Below are 15098 nucleotides of genomic sequence, written 5' to 3' on the forward strand. Positions count from 1 at the left end.
TCTCAGTGAATCAGCAGTTGTTTGGTGCTCTCTTTGTTTATGTATGTTGCTGAGAAAAACCAGGGTTGGGATCAATGATAATTGTGTTTGTGTAAATTATAATTAATTACTATTATGGCATCATTGTAATTATAATTTCAAAAATCTGTTGCTGTCGTAATCAAAATTCAATTGTAATTCAGTTCAGATAATAGACTTTGTAATTGTGATTGCCATGAAAATTCTAGAAAAATTGTCAAATATAATTTCACGCTAAACTGGGGAACCATGTTACAGTTCTATGTAATAAAGTAACAATAGATAGGAAATAAATTAGATGATAGAAATGTGTTTTCAGTGTATTTTACACACTGATTTAAGACCCGCTATCATTAAAGATGAAAACCGAAATCTAACACTAGTGGAAGGTTAACATTTGGGTTATGTCAAGCTCAGTACTTGTGATTAATTGTTATTGAACTTTAGTAATTGAGAACGTAATTGTAATTTTCTTTCTGAGGATTAAAAAATAATATTTTAATTGTAAATGGGGCTGAGCTTGCTTAGTGTGTGCTATCAGTGTGTCATATGATTTGAAAGAAAATTAAGATCGAACATTTGGTGTTGCATCTTTCTAATATGACTGATGATATACAGTACTTATATGTTTCTCTCTCTCTCTCTCTCTCTCCAGGTTCAGAAACCCGATATCCAGTGGGTTTCAGGTTTTTGCAGAGAGGCCAGAAAAGGTTCGTTTGTGTGAGAACAACAACATGAGGTTTCTCATTCGCTGGGCAGCATACAGGTGAGGCTCACACCACAACTAACACTAGCACCCTTCTCCTCACCTTGTATATTCTTGTATACACTTCCACACAATGGTTCATCACAATAATCACAGACCATAAATACAATTTACTATATCAAATCAAGAATCCACATGAATCTGGTGAAATGATAATAATTCAGGACATTGCACAAACTAGATACACAGTAAATGTTCGGTTTGATATAAACAGTTTAGTGAGGGTTGTATGTGTCGATTTTCTCACTTTTTTGTTTTTTTGTTTTTCCATTTTCAGGTTCCAATATCTCATGTACTGCATAAAACAATTTTTGTTCATGCTAATTGTTCATTTTTTTTTAGACCCCAACTTTGGGTTATTTCAAGTTTTTCACTGGTAACATGAAAAAACAGAAAAACATTTATTTTTGAAAACATTTATTATGAACAAATTTCTCATGTTCTGTATTTGTTTTATATCCTAAGAAAGAGTAATCTTTATACTAAAAATTATAACCGAGATCAGATTTTTTCTTCTATTTCCCCATTTTCGGTGTGTGTCACCCAAGAACCAATGGCCTATATGTGACTAATCATTAGTGATGTGAACAGTCTATGTTCATAGCTCAAAGCTGATCAGATTACAGGAAGCTGAGGCATATAGAAAGTTGTTTACTTAATGCCCAAACATGTTCCAGACCCAAACACACACCCAATTTTGAGGAGTTGGCATGTCCACCAGATAGGATGTACAGCAGATAATTTCTATATTCTGAGAGAGTAAGTGGAGCTGTATTACTATACCACATTTCAGTTTCTAGTTTGAGAGGGAGGAGCTCACATTCCTATAGGGTAGGAGGAGCCAGAATTGTCAGGAGGAAGAGTTTCCACTAGGTGCATCATGTAGCAGGGAAAATCTAACTGGCCCGTTTGGAGATGACTTTTTACAAAATGTGCAATAACAAGGGAGGGAGGAAACATACATTTTTCAACTGTTGCCCTCTGAATGAGGCTAAAGAGATGTATATCACTGTAGCAAAACTATTGTATAGTGATTTTTCTCATCATACCACCCCTTTAATATAAAGTCTGAATGTCACTTTAAGATCTGCAATGTCCCAAGATCACAGGAGGACGGTTTTCGTCGGGCAGCAGGGTAGCAGCACTTTGCAACACTCTAAGTGAAGGAAATCATAAAGAGATTTGACCAAGGCTTAGAATACTGTACAGCAGGGAGATGCCCTGGTATTTTGAAATCCACTGTTATGTCATACTTGGATATCAGCCATGTTACTAAATTATTCAAAGTTTAGCCTTTCTATTGGTCAATGCTTTTACAGTGACTGATTCATGTGAAACAAGGCTATACAAGCGTGAATTTAAGAGTGTCTTGTTCAGAAGGGCTTCATTAACAAACAAATTGAAAAAACACACTGTACACTTAAACAAAAATAAATTCAAGTATGGGGTCATTTGTTTATTTTGTGCATTGTTGGAATGTCAGTGCTAAATACATATTTTTATTATTTTATAACTGATTTATTCTTTGAAGCATTCATTTTGATTCAGGCTTGATTTTAGTGAAGTTAGTAAACAGTCGGAGCCATAAATGCAACGCTACTAATAATTAGCATAATAATCATTCCTTTTGGTGTTTTTTGTCTTGGTTTCCTTATCATTATGGAGACTTTCTTCAAACATTAACACTCTTCCACACTGCTTCATGATGCATTTGAGCCTTTTTAATGTGTACAGTGTTTCTAAATCGCTGCTGTCTGTCTGTCTGCTCTTTTTCTAATCCATTAGCCACCACTCACAGATGTATGTTCACCTCACTAATGCACTCAAGTCTTGGGTTAGGTTTTCACACAAGGACAAAGGATGTTGCAGTGCAGCTTTTCGTTAATAAAGGGGCCTATTTGTTCAGTCAAATGTACGTATGTATGCACATGTTAGCTTTGTTAAGTACTGAATGATCTCTTATTCCTGCACAGAGGTCATGTTCATCATTGTGTTGACACCAGTGTAATTTTTGACAAGGATTTTTCTTTTCAATTTAGTCTTAGTCACTCACCAAATATTTGATTTAGTTAAAGTCACATTTTAGTCTTTTAGTTTAGAGTTCAAATTGAGTTGGTGAAAATCAGTTTTAGTGTCATTGTAGTCTCCTTTTAGTCTTTAAAAAAATGCACAGTTTATTTTTTCTGTAAAAGATTTTACTAAATGTTTGGCTAGCTTAGGTTGTCTTAAGAAGCTGTCCTCAGCTATGGGGTTAACTCCCTTTCTTCACAGCAGTCTGCCTCTGTGTGAAACACTGATTAAAAAAATTAATGATTAAAAAAGAAAGATACAAAACTGCCACTCAGTTCTCATCGTTAATAAACTAGAAATCCCTCCCTTGGTGGTGTGTTTTAGGGATGTTTTTTAAAATGAGAAGATGTACCTTGGTTAAAAAAAGGTTGAAAAACACTGCACTAATCCATCAATGTAGCTTTAGTCAGACATGTTGAGGCTCTTTGGCCACTTTTTACTGAGTGACAGCAGCTGAAGTCAAGGCTACAGGTGAGATAACACACAATGAATTAGAACCAGTTGATTATCAGATGATCAGATTAGACGGGCTGTGTGGCTCCAGGAGTGTCAAAACTTACCTGGAATTCAAACCACATTTATGTGTCAAAGGACGTCTGCAAAACCAACAAATCATGTGTGCTTTGAATCCTGACAGCCAGTGTTTGACTTCCTTCCCAATGACAATCTTTTCTGTGTGATTGTGTGTGTTTCTCTCCAGGCGTATGTTTGCAGTGCTTGGGTGTTTGGTCGTGCTGAGCTTGATGCTGCTGTCTCTATCGCTGATGGATACGAGAACAGACAGACATGCGACGTGGACTGTTGACCTTAAACATAAAAAGGTGAGAGTGAGGATGGAAGCGGAACAATGATTTGGTAGGAAAGTGTGAGAGTCTTTGTCATTAAAAGCTTATAACTTCCTTTTTCTGATCCGTCACAAGAAATGTACATTTATTTTTTCATGCATAATCAAGTGTTCTCAACATTTTCTACTGGTTGAGCGAGGAATTACTGCAGTAGATTGACTTAGGATGGTGTATTTTAATGTCATGCTGTGTGAATATTGTAGAGTTATTCCACACTAGTAGTAATACTAGTTTGCATGGCCCCTGAAAATGCTGTTTACAAAGAAGAGCCACTTTTGATTCTAATGAAGTGAATTGCAGTCAAAACAGAACTTTTACCGTGCAAATTCCACAAACATCTTTTATAAAACCAATACAAAAAGTAGTGGAATTTGCAATAATGAGCCTTTTCACACTCAGGAACTGCGCATGCGTGATCTGGGGGGTCATAGGTTGAGAGGGATATAAACGTAAACAAGCTCGTCCACTTTGTTGATTTACCCAAGCTATTATTTTAATTCTCCTCCATGAACCGCCACCTTAACGTGGTTGAGGGGTTTGAGTACCCGAATGATCCTGGGAGCTATGTTGTCGGGGGCTTAATGTCCCTGGTAGGGTCTCCCAAGGCAAACAGGTCCCAGGTGACGGGTCCGACTAAGAGCGGTTCAATAGCCATATATGTACATTAAACAACAAAGGCAGTTCACGTCGCCCGGATTGGCGCTACCGGGGCCCCACCTTGGAGCCAGGCCCGGGGTTGGGGCTCGAGTGCGAGCGCCTGGTGGCCGGGGCTTTGCCCACGGGCCCCGGCCGGGCAGAGCCCGAAAGGACGACGTGGGCCCGCCCTCCCGTAGGCCCACCATCCGCATGAGGGATCATATGAGGCCGGTGCAATGTGGATCGGGCGGTCGTCCAGGGCAGGGGCCTTGGCGATCTGATCCCCGGCTACAGAAGCTAGTGTTAGGGACGTGGAATGTCACCTCTCTGGCGGGGAAGGAGCCTGAGCTTGTGTGCGAGGTGGAGAAGTTCGGACTAGATATAGTCGGTCTCACCTCGACACATAACAAGGGCTCTGGAACCAGCCTTATCGACAGGGGTTGGGCTCTCTTCTACTCTGGAGTCGCCAATGGTGAGAGGCGCCGGGCCGGGGTGGCTATACTTCTTGCCCCCCGACTTAGTGCCTGTATGTTGGAGTTTCCCCTTTTAGACGAGAGGGTTGCCACCCTCCGCCTTCGGGTGGGGGGACGGATTATGACTGTTGTTTGTGCCTATGGGCCAAACAGCAGCTCGGAGTATCCACCCTTCTTGGATTCCTTAGAGGGAGTACTGGAGAGTGCTCCTTCTGGGGATTCCCTCGTTCTGCTGGGGGACTTCAACGCTCACGTTGGCAGCGACAGTGAGACCTGGAGGGGCGTGATTGGGAGGAACGGCCCCCCTGATCGGAACCCGAACGGTGTTTTGTTGTTGGACTTCTGTGCTCGTCACAGATTGTCCATAACAAACACCATGTTCAAGCATAAGGGTGTCCATATGTGCACTTGGCACCAGGACACCCTAGGCCGCAGTTCGATGATCGACTTCGTAGTCGTGTCATCGGACTTGCGGCCGCATGTCTTGGACACTCAGGTAAAGAGAGGGGCGGAGCTGTCAACTGATCACCACCTGGTGGTGAGTTGGCTCTGATGGCGGGGGAGGATGCCGGTTAGACCTGGCAGACCCAAATGTATAATGAGGGTCTGCTGGGAACGCCTGGCAGAGTCTCCTGTCAGAAGGAGCTTCAACTCCCACCTCCGGGAAAACTTCAACCATGTCTCGGAGGAGGCGGGGGACATTGAGTCCGAGTGAGCCATGTTCCGTGCCTCTGTTGCTGAGGCGGCTGATCAGTGCTGTGGCCGCAAGGTAGTCGGTGCCTGTCGTGGCGGCAATACCCCAACCCGTTGGTGGACACCGGGGGTGAGGGATGCCGTCAAGCTGAAGGAGGAGTCCTACCGGGCCTTTTTGGCCTGTGGGACTCCGGAAGCAGCAGATAGGTACCGACGGGCCAAGCGGAGTGCAGCCACGGCGGTCGCCGAGGCAAAAGCCCGGACATGGGAGGAGTTTGGTGAGGCCATGGAGAACGACTTCCGGACGGCTTCGAAGAGATTCTGGACCACTATCCGGCGTCTCAGGAGGGGGAAGCAGTGCACCGTCAACACTATGTATGGTGCGGATGGTGCGCTGCTGACCTCGACTCGAGACGTTGTGGATCGGTGGGGGGAATACTTTGAAGACCTCCTCAATCCCACCGACACGCCTTCCAATCAGGAAGCAGGGCCCAGGGACCCGAGAGTGGGCTCTCCTATCTCTGGGGCTGAGGTTGCCGAGGTGGTTAAAAAGCTCCTCGGTGGCAGGGCTCCGGGGGTGGATGAGATCCGCCCGGAGTTCCTCAAGGCCTTGGATGTTGTGGGGCTGTCATGGCTGACATGACTCTGCAACATCGCATGGACATCGAGGGCAGTGCCTCTGGATTGGCAGACCGGGGTGGTGGTCCCCCTTTTTAAGAAGGGGGACTGGAGGGTGTGTTCCAGTGGCGGCTGCTGGTCTTTCATGCAGGGGAAGCTCATTTTCTGCCTACTTCAGAAAATGTATCTGTTTATTTAAATGTGAATTCTAGTAGAATTCACATTTTGTTGTCAACAACTATTTGCAGATTATCACACACGCACGCACGCGCGTAGCTGCTGCGCGCTGGAGTGTGAGTGTTTGGTCAAAAGTCTCACAACACAAGCAGTAACAGTCTCCACAAACACCAAAAACAGACACTAGGTTTGTCAGAAGTTAATTCGCTATGAGAGGATCAGCAAAGTCTCCGTGTCAACACAGAGCAACGGACTGAAATATTTGAAAAACCCGCCTGTGTGCTTACAACGTCATACTCTCTGATTGGCTCATTTCGCTGTCAATCAAAATTGAATTAGCCTGAGACAGATCATCCAATCATCATCCATTATTCCAGCGTCCGGAACAGACAGATCCAGCCCACTGCTCCATAGACCTCCTGTGAAGCCCGGCGTCCGATGGGCGGGACTAAGTGCGTCATAACCGAGCATTTATCCAATGAGCGTCTAGTTTGACTGCAGTGGATCAACCCCTAAATCCTGTCCCATTGACTTCAATTGAAGCTGAACTTCACCACTGTTTATTAACACTGTGACGCTGCGGTAATGAATGAAGAACGTCACGCTGTCACTGTCAGTTTCCTGTTATAAGAAGCTGATTCTGAACTAAACATACGTGTGTTCTGTCATATATTTAGTCAATGAAATGTACACACAACACTACATATTTGACCACTGATTTTAGGGGAAGCTGAGGTTCCCTTGTAGTCTTAAAGCATCCGCCACTGGTGTGTTCCAATTATAGAGGGATCACACTCCTCAGCCTCCCCGGTAAGGTCTATTCAGGGCTACTGGAGAGGAGGGTCCGCCGGATAGTTGAACCTCGGATTCAGGAGGAGCAATGTGGTTTTCGTCCTGGCCGTGGAACTGTGGACCAGCTCTACACCCTCAGCAGGGTCCTTGAGGGGTCATGGGTATTTGCCCAACCAGTTCACATGTATTTTGTGGACCTGGAAAAGGCATTTGACCGTGTCCCTCGGGGATACCTGTGGGGGGTCCTCCGGGAGTAAGGGGTATCGAACCTCCTGATAGGAGCTGTTCGTTCCCTGTATGACCGGAGTCAGAGTCTGGTCCGCATTGCCGGCAGTAAGTCGAAATCGTTTCCGGTGAGGGTTGGACTCCGCCAGGGCTGCCCTTTGTCACCGATTCTGTTCATAACTTTTATGGACAGAATTTCTAGGCGCAGTCAGGGCGTTGAGGGGGTCCGGTTCGGGGGCCTCAGTATTGCATCACTGCTTTTTGCAGATGATGTGGTCCTGTTGGCTCCAACATACTGTCACCTTCAACTCTCACTGGATCGGTTCGCAGCCGAGTGTGAAGCGGCCGGAATGAGAATCAGCACCTCCAAATCCGAGTCCATGGTTCTCGACCGGAAAAAGGTGGAGTGCCTTCTCCGGGTTGGAGATGAGGTACTGCCCCAGGTGGAGGAGTTCAAGTACCTCGGGGTCTTGTTCACGAGTGAGGGAAGGATGGAGCGAGAGATCGACAGGCGGATTGGTGCGGCGTCTGCAGTGATGCGGAGTCTGCACCAGTCCGTCATTGTAAAAAGGGAGCTGAGCCAAAAAGCAAAGCTCTCGATTTACAGGTCGGTCTACGTTCCAACCCTCACCTATGGTCATGAACTTTGGGTCATGACCGAAAGAACAAGATCACGGGTACAAGCGGCCGAAATGAGTTTCCTCCGTAGGGTGGCTGGGCTCTCCCTTAGAGATAGGGTGAGAAGCTCAGTCATTCGGGAGGGGCTCAAAGTAGAGTCGCTGCTCCTCCGCATCGAGAAGAGCCAGATGAGGTGGCTCGGGCACCTAATTAGGATGCCCCCTGAATGCCTCCCCAGTGAGGCGTTCAGGGCACGTCCCTCCGGAAGGAGGCCCCGGGGAAGACCCAGGACACGCTGGAGAGACTATGTCTCTCGGCTGGTCTGGGAACGTCTCGGGGTCCCCCCAGAAGAGCTGGAGGAAGTGGCCGGGGAGAGGGAAGTCTGGGCCTCCCTACTGAGGATGCTGCCCCCGCGACCCGGAAACGGCTAAGCGGGAGAAGATGGATGGATGGATGGATGGATGGATTATTTTAATTAAATTTACAAATTTGAAGGATGTGCACAAGATGGACAGGTCAATAAGTGAACTGGAGTAACGCCATCAGCTGAAACGTCAGGAAAAATACAATTTTTAGCTCGTGTTCAGCTTTAGCTTTAGCGGCTAACTCTGTCTTTCTGCCTCGGGGACTGATACTTCGTTTACGCAAAAAATCTTTAAAGGAATCAACACTCAAACGGGTAAAATAATCCAAATCTCTGTCAGACTCGCTTCCTACACCGTCAGCCATGGCAAGTTTATCCCTCTTGACCTTTGAGCTAATGCGGAAGAACTAAACCAGTGGTTCAAGTTCAAGCTCAGGAACATTACACAGTATTCAAGTAAAACTAAAATTGACATTAATTTGGGCTTTGAGGTATATTCACACTCAAATAAATGGTAAAACAAAGTGAACTGAACAGCATGCAAAGGCAACTTAAATGATGGATACAAAAAGGTCTGGAACTTGCATTAGTTCAAGCCCAGTTACATTACACATGTATTCAAGTAAATCTAAAAAGAACACTTGCATTGCTTTGAGGTCTATATACACATAAACAACAATAACAAATAAAATGGCACAAGTTCTTTTGTGTCATCAACATGTTCTACTAGTTTTGCAGCTTCAGAGCTTTCAATGTCTTTCTTATCCATTTACACTGTAACTAACTGTTTACTGTTTACTTTCCCCCAGTGCAACCTTGAAAAGGGTCCAGTCTGAAATGCGGCGCAGCGTAGCGCTCCCAACGTAATCAAATACACTGGTACAGCGGTATATTGAAAATTTAAAATATAACGACAATATACACCATTATTTGGTATTAACCGGTATACCGCCCAGCATAAGCTTCCATGTCCAAAAATGTGCAGCTAGTTTAGTATGAAGTGTCTGGAAATATAAACTCAATGTATTTAGGAGAAATCCTGACTTGAATGTCGATCTAAGTTCCAATCCAGTGGCATCATTAATCCAATGAAAATCCAAATTTTCAGTGAAACTGAAATTGTTTGACCACCAGAAAGGAATCAGTGAATCTCATGCTGCATCCATCATGTTTGAATATGTACAGTGTAACTACTGCTGCCCTACAGACATGTTTAGCATCACGTAATGTTACATAAATGCACTTAAATTGTCCCGTTGCACTATATGTGGAGTAAATGTCAGAAATTATACTGCTATAAATCGTGAAAACGGGTAATGGTGACCTTCCTACTGAGGGGTGGGTGATAATGAGGTTGAAGCCTAAGGTTCTGTAGAAATGACTCATGTCAATAACTCATGATGAGCGTCCTTTGTTTCATCTCCAGCTGCTGCACCAACATGTCCACGATGTTCTGCAGGGTCAGTGCCGTCCACACGGCACCAGGAAGGACTTGTTGACTCGACTTCCTGCTTCCAGTCATAAGACACACCCCTTCCTGTGGAGGAATGAGCCAATTTCTGACACGCTGTTCCTGTACCCTCTTCCATTTGGGTTCAGAGGACTCCAGACCAAAGTGGAGAGACTGCAGAGGCTGGTAAACCATCTGAGACGCTGCATAGAAAACATTTGTTTGTTGGTCACATTGCAGAGTGAGCGGAAAACACATCTGATGTGATTGTTACATATCTGCTGACATTTGGCCAGGTCGTCATTGCAAATAAAAATTAGTTCTCGGTTACCTGAGTTATTTATTAAGAACAGGTGGTTGAATATTTGCATTGAGAGTGTCTAGAGAGGACTCGCGTAGCTGGCTTTGGTGGGCGTGGCCAGCATTATGATCAGCTAAGCTGAGTGCGTTTGTTAAGAGGTGTCTCAATGTGGGAACACCCAAATTTCTCATTAATTATGTGTCCATCATTGCATCAACGACATCAGTCAGAGAGCACAAGTTTAAATCAGCTCACTAATTTCATTTAAATCTGTTCAGAACTTAGAAAGTCAGAAAAAACATGTAAGATTTAAAGAATTTACACTGACAGTTTGTGAAACCAACATTTGCACTGAGTTAAAAGTATAAGTAAACCCCAGGGTTTTTGGTGACCTGCCACTAGGGGGAAAATAAAAAAAATGCCTTTATTATGGGCATTGCTCCTAGAGTGGTTAAGACACGCCCAGTCACAGCATCGCCGCCCCCCCACAGAGCTGCACAGTTCCACATGGAGCTGTCAGCTCGCCAATTCAATGCTCTCTGAGGGCTGTGAGAGGAGGAAACCAGTCCCTCCTCCCATCTTTTATAGGAGATATGGGGCAAACAGTGACAGTTAGTGACGTCACTGATCTAATCTAAGCCAATAGCAACGTTCAATTGTAATAGCCGTTGTTCAACTCATAGACAGCATTCACTCTGACATTTTTACAACTAAAATCACTAAATTTAGATACTTAGATTAAAATGTGAAGAGTGGGACTAGGAGCAATAAACTATATTACTTCATACCTAATCATATATGTATTCCACAGAATAAAGTGTTTTAGGGTGAATTTACACTTTAAAATTAACAGTAAAATGATTAAAGATCTCCATCTCAGTGATGAGCAATCGAGAAAAAAAGTTCTTTGTACTTAGATTTGAAATGTTCCCATACAAATATTAAGTCACTCAGTTGGTTGAAGACAATCGTCATGCATTAAAACATAACGGCACCGATCCTTTCTCAAAAAGACCAATGCCAGCTAAAAGCATTACGGAAACATGTCTTTATTCTACATCAGTTCACTAATCTAATGTAACTGATGGCTGTTTTCTAGCTGCCGGCGTCAGACTCTGTCACTGAGCCCGTGCACACTTCCAGCCAGTGTCGCCGCTGTGTGGTGGTGGGAAATGGAGGCATCCTCAAAGGGCTGGAGCTGGGCTCACTCATCGATCGCTTTGACACCATCATCAGGTGAGCAGGAGCTCTGCAGCCATTAGTGCACATCAAAGTGAAAAGAAACAGCGACCGCATCAGTGTGTGTCTGCGTCCTGCAGGTTAAACAGCGGCCCTCTGGGACAGTTCAGTGTGGACGTGGGGAATCGAACCAGCATTCGTTTGAGTTACCCTGAGAGCACGCCTGTGGACTGGGTGGACACAGACCCCCTCACTGTGTTTGTTGCAGTTCTTTATAAAGGAGTGGACCTGAGCTGGACCTCAGCCATGATTAACAAGCTCCCTGTGGTCAGTGCTAGGCAGACACGTGTAATAATGTCTGTGGCTATGTTGTAAATGTCATACTAGCGTACTACTCATACCAAGTCTGACGTCAAAATTAGTATGTAGTGCGTTAACATTAGGTAGTATGAAAAGATTGAGTACAAGAGAAATACTCTGATGTATACTAAATGAGGAAATTTTTCAAGTGTGCACAGTTTACATACTAGTGGTACTCGACCACCCCACAATGCATTGCAAGCAGAATGTAAAATGGTCCTGGGACTGGCTTCAAGCTAAAAATCAAACATCTCCTTTTGAAAACAAAAGCATGTTTTCTTGTCTTATTCATTTTAACACTTTTGTAAATAAGTAAGTACTTTTTATTTATAAAGCGCTTTTTCAGAGGTAAAAACCACTAAGTGCTGTGTACAAACATTTCAGGTACATTCCATCCAATGATTCTGGGGAGGGGTGTAGGGGGCAGGTGTTTCAGGTTAGCACGGTAACCTTGAGTCTTTGGTCTCCAGCATATCCAATATTGTGGCCAATTCCCACGACACAAACTCTCCACTCCTCACCATGGTGGATTCCATCTGAGAGTTGTGAGAGTTCGGCCCCTTTTGTAAATGGCTCACGGCTTTCCAATAATGCTGCCAACGTAATCCACGTCCTCCACGGAAAGCATTGACAGACACACAACCTTCCACCAGGAATCCATTGTGTATACATCTGCAAACGTTCCATCCGGACAAGCGGGCTCACCCCGACCCGGTCTTTTTGTTGAAAAAATGTCATCATTAAGAAACTATCTGACCAATTTCATGATTTTGGTTGTTGGAAAAATGCAGAAAGAGTCTCCTGTTAGATGCTGATATTCTACTTGGTCACTTTATCACTTCAAATGTTTTCAGAACTTTCAAAAGTGTAGAATCAACAGAGATATTTAGCCTCAGTGTGCTTCAGGTTTTTGTCCTCTGCTGCTCTTTTCATTCTTTTTTTTTTTTTTTTCCTGATCTTCTCCGTTTCTTTGTCTGCAGCCTTTGTGGGACTGGCTCTTCTTCTGGAAGAAGGTCCCAGATCAAATTCCACTGGATTCTTCCAGATTTCGAATTCTGAACCCACAGGTCATTAAGGAAGCGGCGTTGGATCTGCTCAAATATCCTCCACCCAGATTCCACCTGTGGGGCTGGGACCAGGTAATTTACATCGACTGCACCATCAACACTTACAACCAGTATGAGATGACCACTCAGTAGTTAGCAACACACTGTACTACAGTATAGCGTTAGGTTCAAGCTCCCCCTAGTGTCAAGCTTCTGTTGTTACATATTTAAAGGGAGAAATACGGTTATTCATTTATATTATAATAATGGAACTGATTTACAGCTGCAGTTATTTATATAGAAATGTTTGATCTCTGTTTTATAATTCAGAAATGGCCATTAGTATTTTAAGAATGTGTAACATCTGTGTTATTCACATGCTTTGTAGCACCATTGACCAAATGTTTTGATGAAATGCAACTCATTCTTCGTCTAAAATCTATCATCAGCATTCTTTTAGTGTAACTGTGCTGAGACTCAACTTATACACATTAGGGGTATATTAATTTGTTTTCAACAATTAAATTCAAATCACGATTCCTTGTTGCTGATTTGATTCATGGATGATTTGGGTTAGTTTAGAACAATTCGATCCGAAATGATTCAGTGACTTGAAATTAATTCAGTAACTTTTTAGCCAAAATAATAATTCAACCAGTGTGACTGAAATAAATCCCTGAATGCTGGACAATACAAGTGAGCTTTCATAGATTCATGATGTTTCTTGCAAGGGAATTGTCTATAAATTAATTATGGACATAAACAAACAAGTAAACAACATTTAGTGTAAAAAATATTCACATTCTATTTGAATAAAGTCCAACCAACTCTTCAGTTTAAATGAACGGGATGTTAACTTTTCTACCCTCATTTTCAATACTCAAGTTTTCAATAAAAGTGTGTATTAGGTTTACCTGATTGTTTTTATACCTAAAAATAATTAAATATTATTATCAAAATGAAGTGAATTCAAGATCTGTTCATGTTAAATGAGGAGTGGTTGAACCTGATACATTTCATTTTAACTTGATTCGTCAGAGCTAACGCTAACGAGCTAACGTTACATGTGCTGCTGCTGCACTGAACACTGTCAATAGGGCCTGGTGGTCGACGGTGGACACAGTGAGCGACTCCTTTAGAATATCTCTGTCTGTGATAAAGTCAAAGGGTTTCCACACACTGGACCCCAAAGGAGGATTATTGATCAATTTCTCCGTTGCCGGATTCTCCTCCATGCTATGTTTAGTTGTCTGCTGGTGCGTGACAATGACATCACAGACGGTAATGTCTTTAATATTAAAAGCGCTTAAAACACATCCTATAAAGTGTGCTCTGCTTATTTCCCTGTATCGATACAATCGATTAGGGTTGCACATCTCCCTGTGATAAACGATTCGATATGCATCTCGATACACAGGTTACGATTCGATTAAAAAACGATATCTTTTTCTTTTCTTTTTTACAGATCGACGATTCGATTCGATACAGTGTAGAAACTATACGATTTGTTTCTACGGTAAATATTTGTTGTAGATATTTTATAAAATAAAGAAACCAATTCTGAAGTGACAGTACAATATTTTCTTTTCAAATATGTAAAAGACCACATATCCCCAAGCATTGTGGCTTTATGGCACTGGTAAAACAAAAACAGAACAACAAAATCACATGTCAGTGTATTTATTTTTAGACATGAACCAAAAAAAGAAGATAAACAACAAATTGCAATATTTCAGCCTAAGCCATGTTTTGAACACTAGAATAGGTAACTACGTGCAATATTCCAACCTGAGCATAGTCTGTTGTACACGAGAGGTCAGTAATAAAGTTGTAACATTTCAATGTAAACAATTTACACACCTATAGACAAACCCTGTAACAATAACTTTATAATGATGACCCCTGATGGTCATTATCTTAACATCTTATCTCAACAATGCTTAACACAAAGTGACGTTTTTTTTTAGAGAAGATAAATACATAACATACATAATGTATAAAATGAATCAAACAGCTGCTTTTTGACCTGGGAAAGGTAATCTGGCGCATAGTGCAAAGTAGACTGCACTACATTTATATTCTCACGTTGCAGTTAAGTCTGACTCACAAGTCACCAATCATTATAGCTTTTACCTCACACATAGTAATGTAGTTCACTTACAGTGTACCTGTGCATTTTGCATTTTTTTATTCATCATCACTGTCCTCTGTCTTTTTGGAGAGTAGAATGCGTCCAAATGCCTCCTCCTCTGATTCCTTTTTCTTGAACCACAGTGTGTCTGTTTTTTGTCAGTTATAATCTGATATGTCTTAAATATAATAAGATATGGGTTTTAAATTGTTCATTTACATTTGTTCATGGCGTCGTGAGTGCTCGGGTGTGCGTGTCCCTTTAAATGTTGTCGCGGTAAGGAATTGTGGGTCAGCATTATCTCGTCTCCTATGGTAAAGGATGCATTAGTGTTTC

General features: G+C 42.8%; 1 protein-coding gene across 1 annotated transcript in view; it reads left to right on the plus strand.

Moving 5' to 3' along the window:
• Nucleotides 1–15098, plus strand: part of st3gal5 (ST3 beta-galactoside alpha-2,3-sialyltransferase 5) — a 32059-nt gene that overhangs the window by 11148 nt on the left and 5813 nt on the right. Inside the window, exons 2-7 of the mRNA XM_028459018.1 lie at nucleotides 674–784; nucleotides 3555–3675; nucleotides 9722–9931; nucleotides 11146–11282; nucleotides 11366–11552; nucleotides 12566–12724. Of these exons, the coding sequence (XP_028314819.1) occupies nucleotides 674–784; nucleotides 3555–3675; nucleotides 9722–9931; nucleotides 11146–11282; nucleotides 11366–11552; nucleotides 12566–12724 (925 nt within the window). The remainder of the gene's footprint in view (nucleotides 1–673; nucleotides 785–3554; nucleotides 3676–9721; nucleotides 9932–11145; nucleotides 11283–11365; nucleotides 11553–12565; nucleotides 12725–15098) is intronic.

Source organism: Gouania willdenowi, chromosome 10, assembly GCF_900634775.1.
Source record: "Gouania willdenowi chromosome 10, fGouWil2.1, whole genome shotgun sequence".
Lineage (NCBI taxonomy): Eukaryota > Metazoa > Chordata > Actinopteri > Blenniiformes > Gobiesocidae > Gouania > Gouania willdenowi.